This window comes from Aptenodytes patagonicus, chromosome 7 (genome assembly GCF_965638725.1).
Source record: "Aptenodytes patagonicus chromosome 7, bAptPat1.pri.cur, whole genome shotgun sequence".
In the NCBI taxonomy this organism is placed as follows: domain Eukaryota; kingdom Metazoa; phylum Chordata; class Aves; order Sphenisciformes; family Spheniscidae; genus Aptenodytes; species Aptenodytes patagonicus.
Genome location: NC_134955.1, coordinates 63,330,322 through 63,349,141, shown reverse-complemented (window position 1 = coordinate 63,349,141; position 18,820 = coordinate 63,330,322). Strand labels below are relative to the sequence as shown.

The window sequence follows — 18,820 nt, the reverse complement described above, 5'->3', positions numbered from 1 at the left end:
TAGCTTGAATTAAGCACCAAATTAGTTAAGCACTTTTGTTAATCTAGCTGTGGATGTTGGCTGTTTTTATCTGTGAATTGGATAAAGAATGTCCACTGAACTTACCAAAATGTTTGGTGCCTATGTTATCTGAAATATTATTGTCTTCCACTATTAAGCTGATAGGGATTTGAGGGAAACTGTATTGTTTTGGTGAAACTGCTTTGAGATACAGCCTGCCAAGTTCTTGTATCTTGAGCTGAGTGTTGGGTATGTTGTTGTTCCTGACAGACACATTGTCTGGAGGTGTAGGGGGAAGTGTTTGTTCCCACCAAAAAAAAATCACTTTTTGTAACTTCAGCGATTTTTTAGGTTGTATTAAGGTATTAAAGGTGGTGATGAGGAACAGAAAGATTGAGGAGAAAAAACCTTAGTTGATGCCTAACAGAATTCGAGTTGTTTCTTGTTGAAATTTTTCATTTGGTATCTGCTTTTCAAAAGAAAGTGGGAATTTTTTTTTTTTTTCCTCTTTTTACATTCATAGAATTACTGTAGGACAGGAGGAAGAAGGAATTGTTTTTGAAAACTGGTCACCATTTTAAAGATTAAAATTCTCCTTTCTTCCTTCCCTTTTGCCTGTGTGCCGATGAAAGCCCGAGCCTCGTGGCAGTGCCAGGGTGGCATTGCTGCCCCGTTTTGACTTGCAGCACCCTGGGTGACACAGGTGTGGAGGACAACTAACTGGAGGACACCAGATCACGTAGGGACTTCTGAGACACTTCTGAGACGTGAAGTGTGTTGGGCAGTATAGTGGAACCGCTAACCAAACCTGGCTTTCACTTAGGAGCCTAGTTCCCCATTTGAACCCCCAGGCTATGAATTTATAACAGGACTCACTACCGGAACCTGCCTTGCCACCTCACCTCTGTGGGGTGGCATCCGACTGCCTTGGCCCCCATGCTCTGTCCCACTTTTAAAATGAAGGACGCTTTAGTTTTTAGGAATGTTAATTCCTTACTTCACAAGTACAAATATGCGTTCTGGGTGTTTGAAAAGAACCCGGCCCTGAACTGAGAGTGCACTTCTTACGTTTCCAGGCATAGTGTAATCCTGTTAGTAGTCTGGGTTGCTGCGATCATACCGGGCAGGCCAGGCTGCCTCGCAGGCATCTGCTTCTCTGCCTATTGAGTCAAGTCAATATCCTCAAAACTGTAATTTTAACTGTAATGATGGATTGCGCTTGTCATGTTTTGCAGAATTTTGTCTTGTGTGTTTAATAAAAGAAAACAGATTCTAATGCTTATTATTTCTGAAGTCCAATACATCTGAACTAAAGCTCAGTGTATGCAAGACAAACTATGCTTTAATTTTACAATTGTCTGATGGGACTTTGCGATTTATTTGTTGTTACTTCCTTAATGATGTTGCAGTCAGAGGCACTGTTTTGCTAAATGTTGTGTAAAAAGTAAATTGTAGCACAGCAGATGTTGGTATTTGGATGGATGTCGGTGCAATGGGGGGACAGCAACAGTCATCTCTGTCAGCTGTCTTCAGGCTCGGCAGGCCTGCTGTGTGGTTACTTTGGTGTGTAAAAACAGCTCATTTTGCAACTGGGAAGTTTGGCATTACATTTGGCACCGAGCCATGTAACTGGGTTAACACAAGTGTTTATCCAGCGATTTTCTCAAAATTGGTAACTTGGAGAAAATGTTTATTAAACTTCAGTACAAAGGAAGGGGGAAATATGGCTGGATCTCTTCTTTTTAAAAGGCATCAACGTTTGTAATGCTGAAAATCTTTTTTATTATTATTTTTATTTCCTCCACCCTGTCTGTCTTTTACTGTTTTATCATCAACCTTTTTGCAGCTTGTTGTTTATAATTTCCTTTTTAAAGATTAAAACAGGGAAGCATACCTGGTGAAATACAAAGTATATAGAGTGTCGTAACTACCTTTCTCGCCATCCTGTGTGCTGTTATGAATTAGGTGCAAAGAATTGAGGACTGCAAATGAAGCTAGCTAATTACCCCCACCCCCCTGTTTGGTAGCAATTCCAACTGCAGCATGGAATGGGAGCCCTGATCTGCAGAGCAGTTGATTTTTGTATGATAAATTACTGTAGATTTTACCTTTGGGTTAAGTACAAGAATCCCTGCAGGCCATCAAGAATTTTTCATAAACTCCTGTCAATATCGGACATATTTCTTTATGGAAATAGCAATTTGGACCGCATTTTTAGTAAGGAGGGGCAGGAGAAAGCAGTAGCTTTGCAAAGCACAGCAGTTTCAATCAGTTTTTATACCTGAAATTGGGAACTTGTTGATTTAAGGTTCAGGAAACTTTATCATAATGGAGACATTTAGTTTGGATTAATTTTTCTAATCCGTTTTAATCTTGTACTGCCCCTGTGATTAAATAACTAAATGTCTTCATTGCTTAAAAAGTCTCCCATTTCTTTTGGAAAAGGGAACACGATTAAACTAGAAAATTTGGATTCTCTGGTGAGAGGAAGATAAGTATGTAGGAAAACATATTCTTAAACCAATGACAGTGACTCAGTAGTGGACTTGTGCTTAGTTAATTGCAGTCGAACTGCAATTTTATCACCAAATATAATATTAGGATGGTAATTTTCATGTGGGTCCTTTGTTCTCTCTCTTTTTTTTTTTTTTTTTTTAAAGGAGAGGGTGTTACCTGTACCTTCCAATTTCTGTACCCAAGTGTGGCTTTGTTTAGAAAACCGTAATTTGCAAGAAGGTCTGCCCACTACAAAGATTCATTTAGTGTACTATGTATAAATGAAAATTGCAGATTAGCCACTGCAAGTGTGCAGTGACTGCTTTTTTGAAACTTTTTTTTGTGTCTCAGCTTGATACTAAAACTGTAATCCTGACGTTCTCTTGCGGTATGGAGGGAGGGGGGGAAATAGATGCAAAAAAACATTAATTTGGGAATAATCTAAATTTTATAGCTTCCCCAGACCAGAGGGTGGGCTGAGTCTTTGTGGCCAGCCTGGCTTTTGGAAGATTTCACTGTGAGCATTGGCTCTGCCTGTGCTTGCCTGTGAAGGAGCAGGGTCAGTGCAGCGATGTTGTGTGCTCACAGCCAGGCTCTGCGTTAGCTCTGTTTAACATATGTACATGTGTGTGTATTTAAAGGATGTAGTTTTGCTATTTAAACTTGCTGGGATTTGGCCATGTTTCAAGAACGAGGTCCTGAATGGGGAGCAATACTCTCCCCATGGGGTGGGCACAACCTGCCCTTCCAGCTGCCCTCGTTGCTGCTGGGACAGAACCAGAACCAGGACCAGGACTGGTGATGGTCACAGGCACAGCTGGCGTGGCCTGGGGTGAGGATCAGGCTGCCACCTCTCCCTGCCCTGCCTGTGCTCTCAGCAGCCCAGCGCCATCCCCTCTGCCCAGCAGAGACCCAGTGCCAGGAACACCCCGGCTTGTCCCTTTGTCAGCATCCTCCTCTCTGATGCAGCAGACTCCAGCTAGAATTGTGGTAGCCACATCTTGGCTCATCTCTACCACACTCGTCCCGCTCCACAAGGTGCCTCTGTCCTCCCCCTTTCTCCTCCTGCTCCCCTTCCACCTTGCTGGCAACAGCAGCAGGGTTTTCAGGGTGGCCTTGCTTGGCTTGACCCCTGGGGTGGCAGAGGAGCCCCTAGCTGCCGCCTGAGCTGATAGCATCAGATCAGGGACCAGTGGAAGAAAATGCTGCTAAGCATTGGACGACAAAACAGGGTTTGCATGCAGCGTTTTCTGTACGTGTACATGTACCTTCCTTTGCAGAAGTCCCTGAGGCACGAACATGGCCCCAGATGACCTGCTTCAGGAACATTAGCCCAGGTGACCTGTAGGTTATTTTTTTTTCTCTCTTTCTTTCTCTCTCTGCCCTCCCTTTTTAAAAAAAAAAAAAAATTATAAACAAAGCAAAAAACCCCCTCATGAGTTTAAAGCTTTATTTATGGCTTTCTGATGTTCTCGCACTTCAAGTATGGGAATCGAACTCTTGTGGGTGGTTGCTGTAGTTGTTGCAAGTTCTCCTACAAACCTGAAGGGTAGCTATAACCTGGCTGTTCAAGGGATGTGTTTTGGTGTTTGTTTTGCTTCTGTCCTTTGGGGACATGCTAGTAATAGTGGGAAGATGAACTACAGGGAGCGGACGGTGCTCAGTCATGGGATGAGGCTTTTAGGATTCAGGTGGTAGAGGGGATGTGTGTGGCGAGGAGCAGTCGTGTGGTGTGCTGTGCTTGGAAAATGAGGTGCGGAGGAAAGGTGGGGCTGATGCAGCAGTCCCTGACCTCTGAAAATCCAGTGGGGCAAGTGCCCCACAGGTTTGATGCCCACAGAAACTGGTCTGAGTTTAGGGCTGGCTGGGGGTGGTGGTGGGGGTGATGTTTGTTTTTCCCTAGGGAATAGGAGCAGTTTTAAAAGAGGAGACTGGAATTTTTGCCATGTCTTACCAAAACAACGGGGCCAGGATAGGGCACTGCAGGCTGGAAAGTGTAATTCAAGCTCCCATCTTCCTGTGCCCATCTGCTTTTTGCTTGTGTGGTATATGCCTTTCATTTTTGATGCTTTTTTAAAAATGAAAAGTGGCTTTAATGTACCAAGATGCTGTTGCAACATGAAAATTAATTCATGGTAACAATGTCAAGGTAGATGAATCTTTATTCAGTCTTTATTCATGTGGGTCTTTATTTCATTCCTCCTTGTGTAAGAAACAGATTTTTGTGTGACAGACTGGAATGCATCTCTCCTGGAGCTTAGAGCTGTTAGGGTGAGGTATGATGAGCTTACTATAATACATGACTTTGGAGTTCAAAAAATAATAGTCATGATTCTATGTATGTGTTTTTAGTAGTACATACATATATTTCAGTGTTATAAGACTAAATTGTGGTACCACTGAAATCAAGCAGGAATTTTGCTGTTTGATTATATTGTGACGCAATATTTTTACTGTGTCTTGTAAAAATAAATGAATTTTATAATACTGTTTAAGGTGACAGAAGCATGTCTAGCTGAGCCTGTGACTGTGTTGAGGCAGCAGTGTAGATTTTGCTCCGCGTTACGGTGATGACACATCTCAGTCCAAGGCACAAAAGTCCTTGGCAAAGTTTCTTAGGCCTGTGTTACTCGACTAAGCTTAGCACCAGAGCTACGGTGGCTGTTTGCTCTCACATTACCCAGTGGTGAAGTTGCTTTAATAAGTTCTCAGTATGCAATTAAGTTACTTTGCAAAATTCCTCTGAACTGATGCAGGCACTCCTGTTATCTGGAGGAGACTTCCATTGCTGAGTTTGGGGTAGTGACTCAGTAGAAGTTATCTGTGGAATACTAAATTTGGAGGCGTAACCAGGAGGTTGCCATGATAACAAATACTAGAACTTGCTTTCTGGGAAGTGCTTGTAATTTTTCCATTGATGGCGATTAAATGGCTCAAGATAAATGAAACGTTTTATTAGAACTAACGTAGTCTCCGTGTGCTCCTTCAGGGTTTTGCAGACTTGCTAGTGACGAAATGAAGAAGTGAAATCCAAATTAGCCCCAGCCATATAAACAGCACACCCCTTTTTTTATGTTGCTTCTTATTTTTGCCATTGAAATATTTGCTTAACTTGGTTTTTATGCATCTTTCTAGGAAATATTTACCCAGTAACTGTTTGTATAAACATGTTTAAAATTCTGCATTGATTTTTTTTTTTCTTGGCACTTTTAAGAAATTTCCTAATGTACAGCATGATCACACGATTACTGGTAGAGCTTTTATTGTAAGTGGCCTAAAACAGCTCTCTGTATTTATGTTGAAAATTAGGACTCAAACCCAGAAGCTAAAGGATAACAGTGCGATGCGTTAATTTCTTACCCTCTATAAGTTGCTTATGTATAAAAGTCCATGTTCTGCAGCTTAGTTTTTACAAATAGAACTTTTTTTCCCATTTCAAACCACCTCTGAAGTTGGTCCATATCATCTGTTTTAGAAAAGCTGCTGTTTCCATAAATCTCTCCTAATGTCCCTTAGCCTTTTTTTCACCATTTCTTTACAATTCCCCGAGGTTTTGATTTGCTTTGAGAATGACACAATGATCTAGTAATGGGAGCCTAGAAGAGCGAGCCAGGGACTCATGAGTCCTCGCCGCGGATGTTTTCTGTGCGGCTGCGTCCTGCTTTTTCCCTCCCCTGCTCTTGCTTTCCCGTGTGCACCCACCCCCCAAGTTACCAGCTCACCTCTCAGAGTCACCAACTTTGGGATTTTAATGGGGAGGCTCTGCTGAGTACTTTTCGGGTTTAATGTTCTCAAAGCAAATAAATGCATCACAAAAATCACTCTTGCCTGAGTCATTGGTTCTCCTAATCCTTTTTTTTAATGGGGCGGAGTGGGGGAAGGGACCTAAAATCAATTTTTAATCAATTAGTGATGCTTTTCCTGAACATCCTCTATGTGTATGCAGCCCTAGGAATACAAGCTAAAACTGTGCTTTCGGACTTATTTTGTTTAATCTCTGGAGAAGCTTTGGTTTGCATGTGTTTCTTTGCTTTGTCCCCTCTTACACTATCTGTCAGTCTCTAGACAGGATTTACTGAAGAACAAAACTGGGTATGTCATATTCAAATAAGGCATGTGTTCCGATAAGCGCAGGAGTCACGGCTAAGGATGCTTATGCTAAGAGGTAAAATAATTAAATCAGCTTTTAGATGATGTCTAGAAAAGCCCTTCCTTGTTCAAATACACCAGGGTGTGGCGTGTTTGGTGTTTTTGGTTTGTTTTTCTTTTTCTTTGTATTTTTAGTAGAGATCATAAAATCTTTGGAGGATTAAGTCACACCCTTTATATAAATGCATGCAGTGTATTTAAGAGCCTGATTTGCAGAAATACTGATTGTATTAACTTCAGATTGAGCTCGAGGAATAGTTGTAGGTACCTCCCTCCTCTAAGGGAAGATATTTAAAAAGTTGCAGAGGCTTATTAGCTTAAGTGCCTTGTTAGCTGCTTGTGCTATTTTCCATCATAGTGTCAAGGTAAAAATTACTTGGGAAGAAATAATTGTTCCAAGCGTGCTTAATTCAGTTCAGTGAATTTGACACCTCCTCTGCCATTTTTATTTATTTATTAAAATGGGAGAGAGTTGGGCACCTGTCAAAAGCAGAGGAATATGTGATGGCACTTTCTGTTATAGGAACGTTTTATTTTGTTAAAATGCTGTAGCTGCTTGAGAGCATATTAAGGAAAAGATTCCTCTAATTGTGTTGGACGCCTCATGGTAGTTCTAAGTCCTTTTGCTCCCACCATGAGGTAGTGGAGATGCAATTCACTCTGAGATTGTTTTCAGTGTAGCTTAAGAAATAGCTTTATACTTTCCTGTAATTTATGTAGCTATCCTTAAAACTGCTGTTTTCAATGAAACTTCATTTACATCTTGTCCCACTGGAGACAGCTGTAGGTTAGGACTAGCCTGACTAAGCTGTGCCAAAGGTAGGAGTAAGGAGTTTTTTACATGCTGATTAATTCTCTTTCGCTCCTGTGGGAATATGTGGTATTGCTTAAATTGATTGCTGTAAGCAATATGGCAACATTTTTGACCTTCTAAACTGAAATTCAGCAGAAAAAAAAAAAAGAAAAAGATGATGATAAACCTCCATGTTTCAGTTTTATATAACCATACAGTTGAAATATAGTGATAAAAAATACAGAGGTGTCATCTTCTGTAGTGATGGTGTTGGCTGGTGATGTCAAACAGAGATGGAATCGGAGAACATGGTAGTTGTCCATCCCCTGCATGGAGAAAGTATTGGGTGAGAATCTGTTTTTCTTTCTCCGTAATCTGACTTCTGATCTCTCCCATGGCCTAGCTTTGTGAATCAGAGCACCCGTTCCTTGCCTTCGTTAGGTCTTTCCCATCTGCGCTGTTCTGTAACTAAAGACAGAGGTAGCTTCCAGTATGCCAATTTTTCTACACAGCGCGCCCATAGAGCTTTGTGGGAAGCGCTAAGCCAAGGCTGTTTGTTGCTTTCTGAAGTTAATTTACAGATGAGGGGTGCCAGGTGACCAGAAGTAGTCCTCACGGGGCTCCCTTTGTTGCTCGAAGGCCAGACCACTCAGCCGTCCCCCTTCGCCCCACCTCCAGCTCCCCTCTTCTTTCCCTCCCTCCCCAAATTCCCCCAAGATATGATAATGAAGCAGGTGCCCTGTATTGCAGCTTTGTGTGAGCGTGAGAAACAGCAGTAGGTTTAGAAAAGCCGGAGCCGAGCTGGAGGAGGAGGAGGCATTTCTTCTTAACCTGTTGGCAGTCACGTCAGTCACGGCCATGCGGGCTGCCAGCGCACCGCACGACCGTCCAGCTGCCCGAGGGAGAATAAAGCGAGGAGCGGATTTGCTGTGCCCCGAATTAGCCTGTTGCGACCGTGGGACCCCGCGTTAGGGCCGTGAAAGGTGCGGAGGAGCCGGGCTGCGAGCTGTGGAGTGGCCGCCTGGCGCAGGCAGGCCGCGGGCTGCGGGCTGACCTCCCTGCCGGGGAGCAGACCCGGCAGCAGGCCCGGCCGCCTCATTGAGATTCCGGGCACAAGCGGTGCCTCCGCAGCTGTACGCTGGAGGCGGCGGCCGAGGAGGCATCCAGAGAGGGGCCAAAAGAAAAAAAAATCATCAAAGAACCGGCCCCCTTCGCTGCGCCTCTGAATAGGCAGGCAAACCAGAGGTCCTCCTCTCTCCGCGAGCGTGTTGGGAAAGGCATTAGCATAACCTCTTTTTTTTTTTTTTTTTTCCTTTCTTTTTCCTTTCCCCAAGCTACTGAAAACCTGGCACTGTATTTAAATACCTTGTTTTGACAGTTTGTTGAGGGAAGGGAAGAGTGCTGCACCAGCCTGGTGGGTGTCTGCGCAGCTATTAAAAAAAAAAAAAAAAAAAAAAAACATATTTGAACTGAGAGTTTTCATTCAGGTCACCCTAGACTTGTTTAATTGTTTGGTGTCAAGTCGTTAAGATCCAGAATTAGCTTGCTGTGTTTGCAAAGGGCTTGCTTTAGAAATGCAAAGGCGAGTTTTCAAGCCCTGCTTTCTTTTTCCAAATGTGTTTTGATTTCAGCTGGTTTTGAAGCAAGTGGACACATACCCTATTTACTTGAGCAGTACAAACTAACTGTAAATCCGCATCCCGCTCTTCAGCGCGCACGAGATGGCAGCTCCTGAAAGCTTCACGTCTTTAAGGAAGCTGGCATCTGTTCGCCGAAACCTTATTAGGCCGACAGGATGCAGACCACTTCTCGCAGCCATTGAAGACTCAGAAATGAGTCATTCCGCCTTTCACCGGTGGCACATTAGCACTGCGATTGGCATAGCTTTCGTGTTTCCCTCAGACGGTTCAGGGCTGTACACCAAGGAATGTCATACATCTTCAGAGCGGGTGGGAATGTAGCGAAGGCTTGCGTAACTCAAAAGCTCTAATATTTTGAGTGTTAACCTTAATTGTAATTAATGGTGCTACTTCTGATGCTCAGAGCAGAAAGTTTAATGCATTATTTATCTGTAGATTTGTGGTAGCCACTTGAGTGCATTTAATATAACCGAGACCTTGTTTTCAGTCGGTGCTGCTGGGCTTGTTCTGGTTACTTTGGGGCATAAGAAAGTTAATAGTTGGTCCAGTGCTTTTGTAAGTATCAAGGGTATCATTGGATGCTGACTTGGTTAACCTGATGATTTTTTTTCAAACCATTGGTATGTATGAGTTGATTAAAAAAAAAAAAGCAGAGGCTTCTTAAATATAGTCTGTTCTGAATTAAAGGGTGTGGTGTTGGCTTTGAATGAGCTTGATGCAGCAACAAGCATGCAGCAGTTGGTAAATAAAGATGGATTTTCTTTTGTTCTGCTGGTGCTTGCTGCTCATTATTCTCCACTTACCCCGTGAGCTTCCCAGGGAGTGGCAGCTGTTTCTGATGTTAGACACTCTATCAGTGGTAGACAGCTCCAGATTCGGTGAGATACTGTTGTGGGGAGGAGAGGAAAATAACCTAGCCCTGCATTATTGTAAATCCTCAGTAGAATTAACTTTTCATGAACCAAAAGAGTTTTGTGTTTAACTTTCTGAAATATTCAGGCGTAAGCATGCTTTGCAGTATGTGTTACTGTGAAAAAGCTTTTCTGGCATGAGATGGATTTACATTCTAAGTGTGTGTTAAGTATTTTAATGTGCAGTGTGTGGGGGCAGACACAAGGCAATAAAGAGAAATCAGGCTATAACAGTCTTCATGTATATTTCCAGATATATACAGTTTGGGAATCTTTGCAATTTGGAAATTGCTTGGAGTAAACAGAATGGTACATAAAGATTTTAAATTATAAAGCTAGCAAGCTACAGAGGAGTCTATTTGGTTCCAGGATTTTATATGTAGGATTTATAACCCATGCTTTTGCTTTCCTGTCTCTGCAGTGTTAGCATTCTGTTACTGAAAACAAAGAAGGCTCTGCCAGGGCATTACACAAGCAATGAATCACAGAGGAAAAAATGTTTTGCTTTGTAAATTGTTCACTTTTCCATGGTGGATCATTATTATTATTTTTTTTTTTTAGTGTTGTTTGATAGAATTTGCCACACATGCTTACATTTACTGTACTTGGTACAATTCTTCTAGTGTGACTACATAACTGCTAATATTAGTGACTTCAAGTAACTTCTTACTTATGATTCTTAAAAACAAAACCGCAACAGGAACAAAAAACACAGGGCAAAAATTGAAACAGCTCAGTTCACTCTTCGGGCATGACAGCTTACTGAGTATATCAGAGGAAGGAAAAGGTGTTAATGTTTTTCAGTCAGCTTTGTCCCAGCGGTTCCACGTAATTATTTTTTGTCTGTATTGACAAACTCCTTTTCTGCCTAAAATACTCAGATTTGCTGTCGTGATCAATGTGGTCCTCACAGGTTGTAGGAAGTTTATAATGGTTTAGGTAATCATAAAAATACAAACTTGTTTCTTAAGAATATGCACTTTGTACATTTTCTCGATGACTGTCTTTGTGAATCTGTGTTTCAGAACTTCTGTAGAGGAACGATAGTTTGCTCAGGCTTGAATGTAAAATTATACTTACAGATTATCTGATTGGGAAGTCGCATACCAGGCAATGTCTTGCCGCTTTGCTGCAAGATGCAGAAGTATAACCTCAGTGTGTTATATAGTAAAATTTATACCACAGATGCTGCAGTGTGCCTCATACTGTCCTTGGCAAGAGCAATAATCAATAATATATATGCTTGCCGTATTACAGGGTTCATTAAGCTCCAGACATGTGGAAAAAGAAGTTTAAAATCATGTTACTTATTTGCAAATTAAAAAGGTGGATCAGGAACCAGAACCAGCTAAAGCAATGGATAAGGGAAGGTCCAAGTAGAACGGTCCTTGCAAAATGCCTGGCAGTAATGAAATCCTTGATTTTTCACACAGAAAGAGTGAAGAAAGAGTGAGTATGGGGGAGGATGCTATATATGTATGGAATACACCATTTTAAAGACTATGTGATTAATCCTGTTAGATGATGTGTTTCCAACAGAGAAACAGATCGGTGAAATAAAGCTGTAAGAAAGTATGAGAGCCAAACATAAGCATCTAATCTAAGAGGAAGGGTCTCTTGTGACAGTACAGTGTAATTTTGTGTAAAATTATGCATACTTCACTGAAAATAACCAGATAATAATTTCAGAATCTGCAAAAAATAAATGTCTCCTCTGTAAATACCGATGGGGAAGGCGTGTAGCATAGATTAGGGAGTAAGGGAAATGGAAACTCTGTCTTGCCCCCCTTCAGATATTTTTCGTCCCATCCAATCTGGCTTTAGTCCTAAATGCAGGTGTGATAAGGGGTATGAGATGGTTCGTAGCTCTCCTGGGTCTGCTTTATGCAAGAGAAGAAAATACCAGCGAGTCAGGTATGTAACAGTGTGTTCCAAAATCATGATAGTCTGGGCAGCCGCCTCCTCGACCTGCTTACCTGGCAAACCTCTCGGCAAGAGCTAGGCTGAACGTGCCATGTATCTTCTTGTCCCTGTAGTCACATCTGTGGTGTAACAGTAATGAGATTGGAGTAATCTCACTGATCTGGGCTGAGTTGGACTGGTAATTTAAATGTGAAAGGCTTCATAATCTCCTACTGATCCCAGAAAGTTTTCAGCTTTTAATTAAGGTCAGAATTAAAAAGACGACGACAACAAAACCTTCTACATTGACTGCCCTGCTTATAAATGTTAAGCCGTGACAGCTATAGGTGAGTTCTTCTGAAATTCCTAAAGCAACGATGACATTTTTTTAAACCCCTTATAGGTTAGTATAACACCTGCAGCTGTAACAGACGTCTCTAAAAGAAAGACTGAGAAGGTTTGTGCTCATTCCTTTTCCTCTCATCTTTCTTGCCTCGTGCCCTGTTTCATCAGTGGAAATGGATGTTTTCTGCAGATATGGCAGCTGTTGGAAAGGTAGCTCTGTGTAACTCTCTCCTCTGGTTCAGTAACTCTTAGTTTTTTGCTTTAGATTAGAAAATTAAAAGCCTAACAAGGGCTAAACAGGTGAAAGCAGCAGCTAGGGGTGTGAGTGCCCATGGCCGTGTGGCATGGGCGTTGGCGTTGCCTGTGCTTCTGTGTGCAGGAGAGAAAAGTATGAGACTGGACAGAGAAGAAATGGCACAGCTGGTGCCCAAAGCAGGTTGAAACTGCACCGCAGAAGGAGAGGAGGTGTGTGGGGAGAGGAAGGAGGCAAAGCAGCTGCAGGGGAGTTCCTGGGGCAGGGTGCACATCACTGGGAGAGAAATTACCAGTGGAGGAGAGCTGAGCAGCAGGAAGAGGATGTGAGCGGAGCCTGGGAGAACAGGAGAGCAGCAGAAGGTTGCCAGAGCCAATAAATCTTGGGCAGCCTTTTCTTCTCACTGCTCTTGGTGGTTGTTTGAAGAGCTCGCCAGCAGATGAAACTGTGGGCACTGGGTACCAGCGGCTGCAGGGGCGGCCTCGTGGGGTGCGCAGGCGTGCTCCTGCTGCGGCAGACCTGAAAGAAGTTTGGCTCTTGGTCTGTTCCCTCGTCCCCTCCCTGATGCTGAACAAACAAATGAGAAACCATACTGGAGGGAGGAAGGAATAGCTGCTGCCCAGCTGTGGGTGCTTTGTAGTGACCACTTCTTTTTTTTAAATTTTTTAAAATCAGTTGTTGTTGGGGTGAGCAGAGTTGGGAAAGTGTGGCTGGTACCCTGATTTGAATAGCACCTTGAGTGAGGCTTTTGTGATTCAGCCGAATAGAAACATTACTGCAGGACCTTGTAGGACGTAGAGGCCCAGCTTGACACCCTGTAAAGCTGTTTGAGGTTCTGGAGAGACTGCCTGAGAAGATGACAACATGGACAATGAGCAGAGGGGGAAACTGAGGCACATTGGCAAAGTGACCCAGAAGAGCCACAGGTGGAACCCCTGTCTTCCTTCCCTGAAACCCAACTGAGTAAATCCAGTAAATAGCTGAGGTTTTGATCAACTCTTTTCTTTTTATTCTACGGCTGGAGATTTTGAACGTGGCTGTAACATAGTCACGCGACTGTTACCTGCGCAGGTTACTCAGATGAGCAGTACCATGGTGTGAGCGAGGGATGTTTTCTCTGACAAAGGTGGAATATCTCTCAGAAGAGGTGTTTGTTTTCTTCTTTGTGGTGGCTATACATAATCCAGTGTTTTCCCCTTCATATTGTGATATATCATCTCGTGTTTCACGCTTGAGATGTTGTGAGAGGAGTGAGTGATGTTATGTAACTTAAGCAGAGAATTATCTTCTTATGTTCTAAAAGTGACTGTTGGTTTGATAAAGCAGTTGACTAATTAGTAAATTACCCATTGTTGTTTAAAATACTTGCGCTGCAAAATGTAAATGAAAAAAATTTTTCCACTTGTCAGTATGAAAAATGACAATAGCAAAAATAATACATAGGACATCTGCTCTGATTTTTTTTTAAATTTAAAATGCATTTAAGGCAGATGTTGCAGAATTTGAATGGAAATCGGAGTAGATGGAAGAACAAAACGTAGCTGTTTACCTTCTATGAAGTCCCATTTTTATGATTAACATCACTAGCAATATCTGACTCGGTGCCTGTATTTTTCCACTATTTGTATCAGAATGAACTGAATGTTCTTAAAACTGCTGCTATGTCAAGATGACATATAGTTTCAATATTTAAAAAAAATAATTGTTGGCGAGTCAGTATTTCGGGGTGTTTTCTGATGATCTCTCCCTTTGCCCATCCTTTCTTTCCAGGAGAATACATAAAAACATGGAGGCCACGGTATTTTCTTTTAAAGAACGATGGCACGTTCATTGGCTACAAGGAACGACCGCAGGATGTCGACCAGCGGGAATCACCTTTAAATAACTTCTCAGTAGCTCGTAAGTGTTTACACATGCTCCCTCGTCCAGTTTGGGAGTTGATGTCTTCTTGTAGTCATAGTGTCCGTAAGCTGCATCAGTAACATTCGCATCTGCCCAGAGCGATGTATCTAAACACTAAATGTGTTTCTTTGAGATGATAAAACCCCCCTGTGTTTCTCAGGAATGACTGTGATGTGGAGGGTTGATGCTCTGCTTTTTTTTTTTTTTCTTCAGTTTTCTACTAATTTACCGTTTCTGGTTATAGAATAAAACGGGTTTATTTGTTAATATTTTGTATGTCTGTTAATTCAGCAAGGTGCTTTAAAGTGAAAATTAACCCGGGCACATGTCTCAGTACTTGGCAGGTAGGCACAGCTGAAGAGTTTCAGCCTCTGTTCTGCCACCAGACCTGGATTCAAGTGGCATTGACATAGGTCAGAGTTGTTTGATCGTTAGCATAAGAGAACATGGAGTGAGCACTGCTTTTAATGAAAGACACTCAGTTTTTCTTAATTTTGAATATAAAACCATATTTCTTTTATTACAGCCAACAAAAAGGTTTGGAAATAGTAACATCTCCTAACCTCTGCACTCTGTCCTATGCAAACATTTCCAACTTTGCTCAGGTGCTGCAGCACAGGATGTGATAGAAGAATCTGAAGATAATTTCCTTTTCTTGCTCATGTTTTTAACTTTTCACTGTATACTTCCAGCTTTTATTTTCTCCTGTTCTTAATCTTTCCTGTCTCATGATCTGCCTGTGTCTCGTTCCACCACTTAAAAATAGATCATTGTGGCACCTGTTATTAACAACGATCTGTTCCGTGTTCCTGGTGACTAGGGGAAGCGAAGCTCTGCAGGGAGAAGGGTAGGGGCTTTACCCCTTCATTACAGGGTAGCTTGAAATATGTGGGGTTCATCTTTGTAGTTGACCTTTAAGCAGACAGATTTATTTTGGAACACCCTGGGCCCAGAAGAGGGCTGGGCAGCACTAGGAATTAATGCAAATGTTTGGGTTTTTTCCGCTGGTAGCAACATATACCTGTTCTGACTGATGATAGGAATAAATAATGGATGTGCTGGTGCCTCTGTGCAGGATGCCAAGAGTGCTTTGGGGTTTTTTGTCTCATTTTAGAGAGAGAATTGTTGTAGTGTTTTCATTTCGGTAATGACACAGTACTTTTCCTCTTTAGACTGGTATCTCCTTATAGATCAAGAAGGTAAAGAAAAGCAGCGGAAAGCCATTAATTCATAAATTAATTCAGTACTTGGTCTGTAGCCAGAGGCTTTTAACAAATACGCTTTTTGCAGGACACTTCCATCCTGTTGCTGCTAACTGCATTACTTACGATAATTATTTACTGCAGCTCAGTGCTAAGGAGTAAAAAAAGATGCGTCCGTTGCCTTCTCTTTGTCCTAGTTGCCTTCAAAATGGGTTAACTTAAATTGGTTTTCACAACAGGAATATGGTGCTTTTTTTGGCAGATTGAGCCCATCAGTCTTGGCATTTATAGATAAACAAGTTTGTTACCATGGTATCAGAGCATTGTCGAAAAAGCTGTGACACGTGCCTATAGAATAAGGTGTGGCCCCTGTAAGAGGGGTTGCGGGAGGGTGGTGGGTGGAAGGATGTTCCTAGAAGTGGCTTTTGCCTGGTGACCCAGTGTCAAGTCAGGAAGGCCTTGATGATTGGGGGGGGCCTCCTTGCTAGAAGCCATTATTGTGGTTTTGGGCTCACAGAAGCAGCTGTTGCCCCACCAGGATTTAATTTCTCACGTAGGCACTGGCACGCAGTGCTGCCAGCACCTGATGTGCGGTTCCCTTCTGGGCACCCTCTACTCTTGTATCATTTGGATGTGTTTTGCACCACAAGTCTTCCCTTTGAACCTGCTTGCCTGGTACTTTCGTTTGGGTTAACTTGTCCAGTTAGCGTGAGTGAACTCGAGCTGCATCTGGAGGAAGGCTCAGGCCAGAACGCAGCCTCATGCTGCAGAGGCAGACTGCAGAAGCCTCCTGCCAGTGAAACTGGGGGGGAATTTAGCTTAAACGTTTTGTAAAAATGCATCCTTAATGCATCCTTCCCCACCCCCCCCACCCCAAGAGATCATGATAGCCCTGACTTTTTTGTTAATTAGTGAACTAGATTTTTTTTTTTTTTTAATGAGATGGCAGGCTGTCTCTGTCAGTCTGTTCTTTGGAAGTGGTCCCATGTTTCTGATTAAAATCTTTACCCTCTTCTTCTGTAAAATAATGTAGGCTTTTTTATCTTTGCAAGTAAAAGGTTTTTTTTCATGACCAGGGGACTCTTCTTCCTTGTAGTGTCAAATTCATGTTAAATGATTTTGTCAACCCATGAGAGGTAGGAAATATTCAATTCAGGAGAAAACAGTGAAAGAAGATAACATCTAATGATGATTTGTCTTTTCCCTTAACAGGTATGAAGAAAGTACTAGCAAAAATACAGTGTGCTTTCCATCTGCTCGGCAGTCTCTTCTTTCTCCTACACTAGCCTTTTCCTTTCAGTCTGTGAGGGTTTTGATCGTACATCTTTGAAAACTTGTTTATATGGCCCCCCCATGGGTAAAGAAAGGCTCACTTTTTTTTTTAAGTACCTTTTTCTCCACCTAATTTTATATTTAAAATAGCCATGTATCTGTGTTTGTAATTTAATGATATGTTTAAGGAGTTTATTTTCCCTGGAAGTTACCTATTGGTGATTTATTTAAAAAAAACCTCAAATAACCAAAAACAACAAACAAAGCAAAACTTCTGGAAGATGGTGGATGAGCATTTAACTGTGATTTCTGAGCCATATTTGTATTCATGTTTTGTATTTCATCACTAGTAAGATAGAAGGAATAAAAAAGCCTGTACCTAAATAGTTCTGCTCCAGAGACCCTGCAGATAAATAACCAATAGAGCCTGTGTTGTAAATCTGCGAGATAAGTAGCCTTCATACCGATTGTAATCTTGGATTATCATGTATGTCTGCCTATTAGGTTATAAGCCTTTAAAACCATATAGCTGAGAAGAGCAGTATATTGTGAAAAACCACATGGAGAGAGAGGCTATTCCTGTTAGAAAGAAGGGATTATTTCTCCGACTGTCAAAAAGGAGTGTGGACTGTGGTGGTTTTGTTGTACAGCTGAAAACGTAATTGCTCAACAATATGAGTGCTCCTTTTGGGACAGGACTGCGTGTCTGCAGTCAGGCATTTATCACGGGGCACGGGATGGCCAGATAGCGGAGAGATTTTCTGTGTCTGCTGTTATGAGGGGCCACCTTAGTCCAGGTCTAACTCAGGGCTCCCAGCTCTGCGCTTTTGCCATGCTGAGCTGTTTGGGGGCAAATCTATCTGGTGGTGCAAGCAGAAAAGAAGCACTTCAACATAATATTCCCGTTTGCCTTTCCAAAGTTTATTTATTTATCATTCTTCTTGCCTGATTTACCTTTTTTCTTTTTTTTTTTTCTTTTTCCCCCCCATCCCCTTCCTTAAAGAAACTAGAGCAGGAATGGGAAGGATTCTTCCTTCACTTTATTGTTTTAAAGTGTGATGTCATTATATAGGGAGCAGAGTTTGACACTTTCATCGCAAGTAATCTGCCTTTTAGCTTAAGTGCTGGGGAAGCAAATATTGTGACATTTTAGAAAGTCACTGGGATAATACTAAGTGTCTTTCAAATACAAAATGGTAATTTACATTTGAATGCCTTGGTGTCTATTCCTGTTAGGAACAATTTCTCTGTCCTACTTACTTTAAAAGACCAAAAGCCAGGAAAGAATCAAGAGGTTCTTTAGAGCAATTTAAATCATTTTTAACAGGCTGCTGTTTATAGTACTTACTTTGTTGCAAATGGGCAATACTTTTGTGGGTCTGTTTGACAGGAAAAGCTGTCTTCAAAGTGGGTAAGCGACCCTCGGCCCGTATTTGAAATGTGAATGTTTTTATAGCAGAGCCCCCAAACATGCCATGAATCAGACCTAATATTATACAGCATCTGTATCTGTTCTCTGCTGTAGTGGTGCGTGTTGCGGTACATGATTATAGAAGGGAAGTTTGGTGCTTCTCTAGCCTGCCAACTACAGTAAAGAGTACAGAGTTGGTTTTAAAAGTAAGAAAAAACCTACTGCTTCATCGTTGCGTTGATAAAATCCATGCGATTGTCATATATGGGGAGAACTAAGTAGTAGGGTCAAACTTTCTGAAACCTATGTGGTACAGCACTTTGGTAAAGCAATTTAAAAATAAAGCCTTCTCTATTTCTTGATATGTGCTGTTATGATTGAGCAGGGTAATTAGACAGCATATTGTTCACTAAACAAAACACTTCTATGTGACATACTTGAATTATAGTGGTTATTAACTGACAAATCTCTATTATTCATCTTGCTGTATGCCTTAAAGATTGCTGGATCAGCAAGCTTAACAAATATCAATGGACAGTGCTGA

At 41.9% G+C, this 18,820-nt stretch overlaps 1 protein-coding gene across 4 annotated transcripts in view; it reads left to right on the top strand.

Annotated features, from left to right (window-relative positions):
- The window catches only part of AKT1 (AKT serine/threonine kinase 1), a 75,756-nt gene that overhangs the window by 25,316 nt on the left and 31,620 nt on the right, over nucleotides 1-18,820 (top strand). For all 4 annotated transcript variants that reach the window (XM_076345574.1, XM_076345571.1, XM_076345573.1 and 1 more), the window contains exon 3: nucleotides 14,260-14,388. In XM_076345574.1, the coding sequence (XP_076201689.1) occupies nucleotides 14,260-14,388 (129 nt within the window). The remainder of the gene's footprint in view (nucleotides 1-14,259; nucleotides 14,389-18,820) is intronic.